The following is an 11,807-nucleotide window of genomic DNA, read 5'->3' as shown; positions in this document are numbered from 1 at the left end:
TGTGTGTGTGTGTGTGTGTGTGTGTGTGTGTGTGTGTGTGTGTGTGTGTGTGTGTGTGTGTGTGTGTGTGAGAGTGAGAGAGAGAGAGAGAGTTCTGTGGAATTTCTGAGCCTCTGCTGAAATTAGGTTTCACAGGAATTCACTGCATCCTCAGAGCAACTCGTGTCGGCCCACTCAGCTGCACTGTTATCAATTAAATCCCTTTATTTAGCACACTTTTTTGGTTATGAGTTATCGTTCTGTCAGCCTAGAAAAGGATCATACTGCATAGTACTACATACTGATCATCTACCACAAGTGGTAGGGGTGAGGGGAGGAAGACAGGACAAAGACATGTTGTAGATGAGAGCCAGTGTACATCATGGAAATCCCCCAGCAGCCTACACCTATTACAGCGTAACTAAGGGAAGATTCAGGGCCACCTAATCCAGCCCTAACCATATGCTTTAGCAAAAAAGAAAGTTTTAGGCCTAATCTTAAAAGTAGAGAGGGTGTCTGTCTCCCAAATCCAAATTCAAAGCTGGTTACAGAGAAGAGAGGCCTGAAAGCTGAAGGCTCTGCCCCCCATTCTACTTTTAAGTACTCTAGATAAAAACAAATAAACTGGCAGTCTGAGAGCAAAGTGCTCTAACAGGGTGATATGGTTCTCCCTGATTATTCAAGACCTTGTATGTAAGGGGCAGGATTTTGAATTCAATTCTGGATTCTCTTTTTAGTCCCTGTCAGTACTCTTGCTGCAGTATTTTGGATCAACTGAAGGCTTTTCAGGGAGTTTTTAGGAAATCCTGATAATAATGAATTGCAGCAGTCCACCCTAGAAGTAATAAATGCATCAACTAGTTTTTCAGCATTTATAAGCATGTAGTTGTAAATCCATCAGTCCAATTTCTTAACCACTTACCCCACATCTAAAATATGTCTAATAGCAATTTATAATTCTCTAAAAATGCTATAATCAGTAGATGTATTTCAGATAAAGATAAACCATTTGGCTTGTGTCTGTATGATACATACACTCACCAACTACTTTATTAGGCACACCTGCTCAACTGCTCGTTATTACAAATATCTAATCAACCAATAACATGGCAGCAACCCAGTGCATTTAGGCATATAGACATACTCAAGACAACCTGCTGAAGTTTCAACCGAGCATCATTAGGGGGAAGAAAGGTGATATCAGCATGAATGTTGGATGTTTGTTGGTGTCACATAGGCTGGTCTGAGTGTTTGTGATGAGAATGTTTACAGAGAATGGTCTGAAAAGGAGAAAATATCCAGCGAGGAGCAATTTTCTGAGTAAAAATGCCTTGTTGATGTCAGAAGAGAATGACCAGACTGCCTCAAGCTGATAGGAAGGCAACAGTAACTCAAATAACCTCTCTTTCCAACCAAAAACACACAGAAAAGCATTGGTGAGTGCACAACACTTGAAACCTTGAAGCAGAAAGCCAAACCATGTGCCACTCCTGTCAGCTAAGAACAGGAAACTGAGGCTGCAGCAACTGAGGAATGGGCTCACCAAAATTAGATAGAAGATTGGAAAAAGTTTCCTGGTCTGGCCTGCTGTAGTAAACAACCTGAAAGCATTATGAAGACAACTGGAGAGATGAGATATTTTATTGTTCAGTTTTCATTACTAATGATGTAATGTCCCAAGTATTTAAAATCAAGGGGAACCTTGCATCTGAAGAAAACATCTTCAGTCAATTCATTATATAAAGGTGCATGATGACAGGCTTGATGATTTATGACTATGGTCATAACTCATCAAGCCTTTGTAAAACAGGGTAATGGTCACATAAATATTTAATTATAAGAGTTTGACCTAGTTGGCTATGTGCCCATCAACCCGGTTGATTGAATGACGAAAAAGTGCATAAGTGGTTGAGCCTTGGGAGACTTGCGTTCTATTTTCAGCAGTGTGATTGTTTTCCTGCTGCTAGGAAGCCAAGCAGGAGAAGATACAGAGCCCATTATATGTTACATTACATTGCTGCAAGCCTGGAGATGGCTTTTATTGCCTTAAGTTACAGCAGCACCATCATCCCTTTACATGTAATAACCTGCAAAATACACTATATATATTTAATTGCATTTCTTTCAGTAGATGATTAAAATGTGTTTTTAATGTCTTTATCCTCAGTAACCATCTGATCTGATGTACATCAGAAATTCTGTGATCCAGAGAACGACCAAGGGACCTTGGGTAACCTCCCTGGAGATATGGTCAATTTTCCGGGTACAGACGCAGAGGCAGGAAAAACAAAACGAATAATTCATTGTGGAATAAGTACTTACCCTGTCAGAGTGATTTAGATTATATGCCAACTGGAGCACAGAATTAAAACTTGACTGGACACCAGGAGGCTTGTTTTTCAGGACTTTGCATTATTGAACAAATCAATTTTCTTATGTGTAATTATTAATAGAGAAGAAATAAAACCCTGTCTGCTGACACATAGTCAGCACTGAAGTAGACTTCTTAGTGTCCTTGTTTGAAAGCCAAAATGAACAAAAGCTCACTACAATAGAATAACTTTTATTCTATTAACAGTCAGAGAAAAATGCAAATTACTCTAAAATGCATTATTATGTGCATCAGAAAGATTAAATGCAACATGTTGATTAATGCCACTTCATTTTTACATTTCAAAAAGATTTTGGCAAGTACAATATTTTACAATCAGTGTATGACATTTTGTGAAATTAAACACTTTGTTAAACATTAACTTGTTGGTTCCGAATGAATTAAGGCATCTGACCTCAAGCACAGAAATAGCCCTCAGCTCATTATTGTTACCAAGTCTTTAGGTGGTCAAGCCCCCTCAATAGCCCCTCAGATCACTCATATGGAGGACTTGATCCCAAGGACAGGAATCACTGGACTGAACTCCCCAGCTGGATGTCAAGTAGGTAAAATTGCCTTACCAGCCAGCTACAAGAATAACACGCTATACAAACCAATAAGGTCATGTACAGTTAGTTAAGTATTTGGACAATAACAAGCATTTCGTTAACTGATTAGGAACTGCAGACATTTTTATTTAGTTCTTCATTTTCCGAGGCTAAAAATTAGTTGGACAATAATCCGACAAGCACACTGATGGCCAGATTAAAGATCTGGAGCTGACTCAAAGTGTAAACCTTCCATTTGATAGATCTTCACTGGAACTCTATATCAGGTAAGAAGAAATACTTGATGCCTGTGGGGGAGGACATCATTAGGCTGAAAACCAAAATAAACATACAGAGAGACGGGAAAAACTTTAGGAGTGGCTAAATAAACAATCTGGTACATTACGAAAAAGAAGGAATGCACTGACCAACTTGGAAACATCAAAAGGCCTGAAAGATCACAGAAAACAACTAAAGTGCATTATGACAGAATTATTTCCAATGGTTAAGAAAAAAAAACTTTACAACATCTGACCTCTATTAAAGAATGCTTTTCATTTACTGAAGACAAGCGTGAAGCCACAGACACAAAAACAAGTAGCAGCTGAAGGCAGCTGCAGTAAAGGCCTGACAGAGTATCTAAAAGAAGGAAACACAGCATCTGGTCATGTCCATGGGTTCTGGACTTCAGAGGATTGGACTGTAAACGATTTTCATCAAAGTATTTAAAACAATTCTGATATTTAAAATTATGTTTGTCCAATTACTTTTGAGCCTCGGGGGAACTCTGTATAAAAATTGCTGTAATTTCCAAACAGTTAATGCAACACGTTTGATAAACTCACTCAATTAAAGATGAAAATCAGCACTGTGGTTCTATGCAAAGACAAAAATACAAATATTGTGTCATTATACAAATACTTATGGACCTGACAGCATAATGAGTAATACCAAGGGGCAATTTATTACTACTTTCACTCTGTACTTACAGTACAGCTTTAGAAAGTTTATGACTATACTAATTTTTACCTGTAGAGGACCCCCCCCCCCCTCCCCCCGTAACCACTGTACTATTCAGAGTGCACAAATTGGAATGGGAACATTTAGACCATAAATACAGAAGTTTGCCAGATAATTCCAATTTCAGACCCCATTCGTCTCACTACTCTTTAATTTGATCATGTTTTCATGATCAGAACTTTACAGCTGACACAGACAAGTAGTCTGAACAGTATTGAGATGTGTATTTGCTAGAAAATTTACATACAAGTACTGGGGTTACAAATTCTACTGTTATACCTAGGGAAGCAATTTTTGAAATGAAAAAAGAAAAAGAAAAAAAGGGCTAAAAATACACAGTTTCCACCACATTGATTCTGAGGCCATCACAGTGTTTTAAATCAGTGTCATCAGCCACTTTTCAACACACAACAGAAATCACATTATCCATCAACTGAAGCCCTTTGGAGTCACAAGGTTTTCTAGAAATCCACTTCAGCCCAAATCCAGTGCAGATAAATTAGAAATTCAGAAAACAAGACTACTCAGTCACATGAAGATAATCAGCTGTCAGCGATTTCTCATTGTGTCTTCGTACAAACCTTTTCCCCATTCTGAAAGTGAAACCCAAAATTTTCATGTGTGTGCTTTACATGATTAAAGTCCTCAGCAGAAAAGCTTTTTTCCCACTGACGCTTTTAATGCTTGCGAGAAAATGGAAACATTTGTGGTCAGCAGCAGCAGCAGCAGCAGCAGCAGAGATCTGTCCTCTGCTTTTATTCAGTCCGCTGTGAAAGCCGGCTGGCTCATTTCCCTGAAAAAAAAAAAAAAATCCGCTGGATTATGCAACAAAAGCAGCAGGAAGGGGAGATAATAATGAAAGGGACAATAGAGCACTGCACCAGTGGCCACTACCATGGGTTGGTGAATAATTATTAATTTACAGAAATCCTACTGAGATTACTTTAATGAGATCTCATTGGTGGCAACAACCAGTCCATTAACAGTCCCTACATTTACAGAGTAGCAGCAGCAGTGCTGTGGTTTCGATTAGATGACAAAGTTAAATCAGTTACGTGCTGTACAACAGCTTATTGTTCTAAACGCTTTCTTGGCTTGGAAACAGAAACATTTGTTTAAGAAGAGCAGTACCAAAACCGTAAACTGGTATTTATATTAAACGGTGTTCATTAACAGCACTACCACCTCCTAACAGTCCGTACAGTATACAGCACGCCAGCTGGTGTTCACCACATTTGCTTGGTTTTCTTATTTCTTGGCAAAGGAAAGGTCCTTTTTGGATGGAAACTGCCAATTAGCATCGGCAATAAATCCACAAACAAAACTGCAACATGTCTCTTTTATGTGGCACAGAGAATCAGTGAAGTGAAACAGGCCTTTTGAGTAGCAGAGCAGGACCAGAGTCTATAATGGTGCCAATATAATGACTTGATTTATGGTTTTTGATGTTTACGTTTAGTTAGGAGGCAGCAGGGCTAAGTTATGTTCAACTTACTGTACTGACTGAATAAATTCAATGCATTCACGAAAGGTTATATTATATAAATGGACATCTAAATTCACTTGCCACTGGTCAAAATCACAAAAAGTTTATCATTTGGTTGGGTGACACCATACACTCAGACATACATCACATTACCCATCTGGGTCTTAGCATTCGTTTGTGAGGTTATAGTTCGGTTTTGATCCTGTGCACCAGATCTCTCTGGTCCACCATGTCTGTCTGTCTATTCCAGCGGTGGTAGGCTAGCAGGGCGATGTTTTTGGCAGCCACTGAGCTCATCTCCATGGCGCTACCAGCCCACTCAATCCCATTGAGGTAGTAGAGATTGGGGTGCAGCTCCACAGGTGGCAGTCGCTGGCTGCTGCTGTAGCGAGGGTAGGCCTGCCACTCCGTCACCTGCACTGAGTAGTACGACCTAAAATTGAAGAGGACAGTATGATAGAGTAAAGCAGCCAATTTAAATAAATACCTAAATTTCACTACCTGAATAGGAATATTTGCTGGTTTTCTCTGTCTTATACAATAGTAAATTAAAAAACTTACACTAGACCTTGACTGATATTTACCGATATCAGCGCTGGCATTTATAACAGCCGATACATTACAAATTCAAAAGGACGAGACGTTAGAAAAATACCCTTCAAACATGTAATAAAAGCACAAACAACAGCTGAACCAGTCAGAGCCTAAACAAGTAAACGTGGAGTCATCCACGACTTGCTGTAACCACAAATCAAGTTTATTTTTAAACTGAACTGACTCTTACATAACTACACTAAGAAACGTTAGGGAACATAATCGGCCAATATATTGGATTCTTACAGATTGGTTTTAAAAATCTCATATCCGTCAGGCTTTAGTTTGTACCAAACAAATACAGAATTGCCCAGGCATGACTATGGGATCAACTTCTGGGAAGAACATGGCTGACCTGAATAGCGTTTTGAGCTGAGACTTTTCCAGCAGCTGTGGGGAGAACACCTTGTAGACTCCAGCCTCCTGCGGCTGCTTACGCCGGAACCCTGCTGAGATGTTGACGGGACAAACACTAGCCACGCTGTTAAAGAACAGATCAGGTGTGTCGGTCGTCAAGACGCTGGCGAAAGGGAACAGACGGGGGTCCGGGAACCCAAAGAAGGAAGTGTTGAGGTAACCATGGACGATGGTTGCTACAGTGCTGTGATAGCTGCCAGGCAGCTCATCAAACGGAGGCGTGAAACCTTGAAACTGGACTCCAGACCCAACGCTAGCCTGTAGAGGCGTCGCCAACACTACAATGTCATACAGCTCTGATGCCGTCCCAGTTGCCGTGGTGAAGCTCAGCTGGTACTGGAGTCCCTCCCCTGTATTACAAAAAAAGCTCTGTGGATGACAGTGTAAATCCTGACAAACCATCTCATTCTTTCTTTCATGTTTGCTTTTATGTTCAGCTCTCTCTTCAACACAACAGGTGGATTATAATATACAATGGACACACAGACTCACATAGAATAATCAATACCAGTAAAGCTGTCACAGCTGAAAAAAAAAACTTAAAAAACAGGACACATCAGGATGGCATTACCTGAGTGGATGGGAGAGATGGAGTTGACCTGTGCCTCCAGCAGGTTAGCACTGGCCATTTTCAGCAGGCCTGAACACACCAACTTGTTGCCTCCTTCTACCGCCCACAGGTTGTTCTGGGCACCAGCTAAAGACACAGCTCCTGAAACACACACAAGCACACGCAAGCTGAACAGACAGTGCCAAGTGCTTTAAACCAATTATCAGCTGCCCACACGCTTTCCTGTTCTCTCACTCCCACAGACCACCCCGCTCCCCTCTCACCTTGCCTTCCTCTTCTACTCTCAACCCTGCATCTCTTTTCCTCTCTCGTCCTTTCCTTTCTCCTGAGCCAAATCAGAAAGGAAGACGTTCAGGTCATAATTGTCCCCAAATGCACCTTCACAGCTGTTGCCCTCTTACATCACTACTCATCACCCTTTCACTTCTTCCTCCACTGCTGCTTGCATCTTCCCACTTAGCTGACCTACAAAGGCGGGGATGCTGACATTCTGTCCGTAGTTGATCCTCATCACGGGTGCGATAACCTCATCAATGAAGCGTTGGGACACACCCAGCTCCAGCAGCGAATCGGAGAGCGGCCTCCGGGTCATGTTGATGAAGCCGCTGCCCCCGAGAGAGTCCAGCAGTTCCTCTACGGAGCTAAAGGCGTAGCCGTGGGCCTGGTATTTGTAGATCCTATATTTCACATGCACAGACACACAAATTATAACAGTTAACGGCTAAATCAGTAGACAGAGCAATATGGAGATGTTTTGTTGTTTTTATTTGGTTTCGTTTCCTGCTCAAAGTTATTCAGTCAGCAATAATCTATTGGCAACAAATCAGAGACGGAGAGAGAGATATAGAGGCTTGTGGTTGTCGACTTAGAGAGAAGGAAAGAAAGAAAAAAGTGATGAAGAGATAAAAATCACTTCCTGAGGGAGGAAATAGATGTTGGTGGTGGAGGAAGGAAAAAGCAAAATTCTGTTTCTGGTTCATCTTTCAAGGCAAAACTGAGCAGAGGAAATATAAATGTAAGCAAAAGATTTGACATGTTTGGCCTTGAGAGGGTTTGATATCTGAAATACACTCATGCAATTCTACACTGTATATTTGTGTTGCTGGAGGATAAAGACAAGTTTCATGTCAGTGGTCCTTTCTCACTGGCAAATCCCAGGCAGATGGCTATCTATATTTACGCAGACCTCATGCTCGGAAAGGCACACAATGAGTCAAGGTTTTGCAGTTATTATGGCTGCAGATGCCTAAGGCGCAGGGAACAATAAATAGCTCAAAAACAGGCTTCCCCCACTGACTGCAACACCAGAAGGGAATGCTGTGCACATTTTAAGGGCAAGACAATTGTTTTTATAGTCCAGCCTTATCTATGAGATAGAAAAAACAATTTTGGGAAGAAAAGCACTCGAGGCATGAATGACTCAGCTGGATCTGCAGTGCCAATTTTGGAGCATTCATGTCATTACCACTAATCAACTAACAATACTGCCACCAGAAAAAGGCAGGAGAAAAAATGAGCATTAAGAAATAAACAAAGCTTTGCTTCCACTTGCAGAGACACCCACAACAGAGTTATGATACCCTGACAGCGCAGTTTGTAGCGGCGCCCCTGCCACATCCCATCAAGTGTCCAACATGCAAAGAAGCTGAAGAGACAAAATAATAAAATCAAGGCACTAAAATTTCTGACTCACCTCATAAACTTCTCCATAATCTCCTCCACCCACATCTGCAGACGTATGAAGCTAATACCGTAGCGCCACCACAGCCGGAACAGGTCGAGCAGGTACCAGTCCGTCTCCTCCAGAATCACCTCTTCGCCGTTAAATACCGCCATCTTTCCGGCCACGTTGCGACGATACTTCAAACCTTGTATGGGCAAACACAGGACGACATGGAAGACCAGCATAGTGTCAGGTTTCTAACTTTCCTCTTGTAAAGTGATCGCTTTTGCTGGGGAATATTTTAAAACAAACCCGCAAGAATCCCTCCCCTGGTTTGAAAAAGCAAAGCCAAATTTTAAAATCTGACCTCTGCTGTGACTAATTAATGTCTTTGTCCATGAACTCACCCAGCTGCTTGACAAACTCCTGCATGTGGAGGTTGAGTGAGTGAATAATGGAGCCTCCAGACTCATAGTCGTTGTGATTGACGGTTACGGTGGCGAGACGGCCTCCCACCTCTCCCTTCTCAAACATGTCCACCTGGACCTCTGGGCCAAAGTGCTGCCGCAGGAAGTGGGCAGTGGCGCTGCCTCCTATCCCTGCCCCAACCACAGCTGGAGAGCAAGAGACACAGAGTGAGGTTGGGTGATGAAATGTGCCTTAAATCTAACGGAGATCTATAATACAGTGTAAATTTGCTGTTTGCTGGTGTTGTTGGCCTCTCTATAAGGGTAATAACAGTTTCATCAGTATTTACTATTCATCTATAGGTGGACTGAGGATGAGGACAATAAATTATGCTTTTCTTGAGTTTTTGGGTTATCTTGAATAGAGGCACATTGATAGGGCATATTGTTTAATATCGAATGATCTCTTGTTACAGCACTTCCACTCATCATGGGGATGAAGGTCATTGTAATTCTGGCCTTTTAATGATTTCTTTGAACTGTTCTTTTTTTCAGGGTGAAATGACTGTACAGCATACATCTTTACATATGACTTTAAAAAACAATAATTGGGTGCACAAGTTTTGGATTTTCTTTAATCCACATAGGCTTCAAATTAAACACAGATTCAAATATATATATATATATATATATATATATACACTCAGTTAAATCTTTTATAAGTGGCGCTGAAGGCTCTACAATGTTGTTTAGTTTGACAAGGCCAAGGCCTACAAACTTCTCATTAGTGATCACGATTAGGAAGCTCCCTTGTAGCCATTTGTATACAACTGCAGATTCCAGGATTATCAGACAAATGTAATTGTAAAAATGATTCAGATGTATCAAAACTTTGCCTGGGGCTGTTACCAGTGGTACTGGTACATTGGGGGGAATAATGAAGAAGGACTAATTCTTCAACCTTTGGACACAGGTGTTGCAACAGAACAATGACCCCCAACACACATCGAAACTGTTTTGAAAAGGCTAAATCAGACTAACATTAAGTTTCTGGGATGGCTTTCCCAAAGCCCTGACCTCAACCCTGTTGACACTTTGTGGACTATGCTTAAAAGCTGGGTCTGTGCCAGGAAACCAACCAATTCTGCCAATAAACTCACATTGAGAAAGAAACCGCCAAAACAAAACAAAATATACCATGACATTCATGCTCATGATGACAGTATGAAAAACTTCTGACTGCAACTGTATGTAAAAGGAAAAATGAATTTATTACTTCGATGTTTAACTTAAAAAAAACCCCCAAACAAACACATTATTATTTTGTTTTTTCAAGTGTAAGATTTGCTGTATTTCCTCTTTTGTGCTTTTATATTTTCCGTCATATCTTTAGGTTTTTTGGGCCTCCTGGATGGTGATGACAGCTGAAGCTTTACTTCCTGTTTATTTGAATAAAGGTTGCTTCAAAAAGCAAATTAACAGATAACTCGTGTCTATAATTAAGCTTTCTTAGTCACGTGACACACAATGTTCAGGCTAGGTTAGTGTTTGCCTTTATCTTCAGTATTCGGAGACCCCTGATGGATGCTGCTTATTCATCAGCCCTCAGACTGACTGAGAGGCTAATATTAGCTGAACTAAACACCTAACTAGGATGGTTTAATAACTGCTTTTCTTGCCTATCTTTGAAGGCGGAGCTCCGTCGACAGGACCGTGTTCCTCCGGGTCTGCGACAACAAACCGGGCTGCCAACACAGCGACGAAAAGAGGGAGCAAAGAGCAGCCCATAGCGACAGCAAAGCAGCGATGACCGGATGGAGAGGAGAGGATGCGACCGTTAGGCTAATAGCACACGAGGCTAGCTTCTACCTTCTCTGTGCGTTCACAACAGTAGAAACTCAACGGTGTGACGATTAACGTGTAAGTAAATGAGGCCGAATAAGACGAGGATACAGCACAAAGGATGGATAAAGATGGTGACGATGATGGTGCAGCAGTGGACCGCCACTCACGTCTACGTCCGGCAATATCACGTGATCCAAACAGATTGTTCCGACCAATCAGAGACGGTCGACTGCTGTGTCGTGCATGTCAGTGGTTTTCCAGCTTACTGCTTCCAAATTACGCTGAAAAGCACACCTTTAATGATATCTATAGAAAATATGTATATTATATAGCATTTTTGGTTGTCAGATGAACGCAATTCTGAGCATAACACCCACACTTTTGTTCATTGCTTTGTTTCCGGTGCCCTCTTGTAGAACGTGAAGTTTTTTTTAAGGAGAGATTGGTTTTCAGTTGCCTCTTTCACTTGCTTGGCGGAATGCTGGCATTAGTTAATTCCTTCCAGCAAATGACTCACTGTCACTGGAGGCTGTTTACATCCAGCCGAAACCATAAAGCAAACTGCTTTCACAGGAAATTTCCGCCCCTCAGGTGGTTTTGTGTCAGAGGAACAGCTCTGGAGACAAAATTACAGAGACAAGGCTGAGATGGTTGGGACACGTGCAGAGGAGGGATATGTTTTTTTTTCTCTCCAATATATTACTTAAAAATTGTGTGTATTGTACAATTTATTTAGGTTTGTCAATAAAAAAAAATTAATTTCAAAAACACATATTTAAAATATAACACACTTGTTGTTACAGGGTTAAGGAGTATTTTATAAATACTTGCAGTTTTAATAACTGCCTAAATAAGTGTCCCGGTGCACTTAAAGATTCTTGCTGAGCAGCAAGACTTAACTTTTTG

The 11,807-nt window shown here is 41.1% G+C and overlaps 1 protein-coding gene across 4 annotated transcripts; it reads right to left on the bottom strand.

The window, feature by feature from the left end:
* pcyox1l (prenylcysteine oxidase 1 like) lies at positions 1 to 11,761 on the bottom strand. 4 transcript variants are annotated; one of them, XM_085174818.1, is made up of 9 exons: positions 10,736 to 11,761; positions 9,057 to 9,263; positions 8,680 to 8,854; positions 7,403 to 7,663; positions 7,250 to 7,311; positions 6,987 to 7,127; positions 6,354 to 6,765; positions 5,548 to 5,837; positions 1 to 4,711 (listed from the first exon to the last, which is right to left on the bottom strand). In XM_085174818.1, the coding sequence occupies exons 1-8, from the start codon at positions 10,842 to 10,844 to the stop codon at positions 5,588 to 5,590; spliced, it is 1,617 nt and encodes a 538-aa protein (XP_085030944.1). In that variant the 5' UTR covers positions 10,845 to 11,761; the 3' UTR covers positions 1 to 4,711; positions 5,548 to 5,587. The 4 variants fall into 4 exon arrangements, with proteins under 4 accessions (XP_085030944.1, XP_085030945.1, XP_085030943.1 ...); XM_085174819.1 differs by having other exon boundaries at positions 5,558 to 5,837; XM_085174817.1 differs by having other exon boundaries at positions 1 to 5,837.
* Between the last annotated feature and the right edge of the window lie 46 nt (positions 11,762 to 11,807).

This window comes from Neolamprologus multifasciatus, chromosome 10, assembly GCF_963576455.1.
Source record: "Neolamprologus multifasciatus chromosome 10, fNeoMul1.2, whole genome shotgun sequence".
In the NCBI taxonomy this organism is placed as follows: Eukaryota; Metazoa; Chordata; class Actinopteri; order Cichliformes; family Cichlidae; genus Neolamprologus; species Neolamprologus multifasciatus.
The sequence above is the reverse complement of the archived record's forward strand: the minus strand, read 5'-3'. Positions and strand labels throughout refer to the sequence as shown.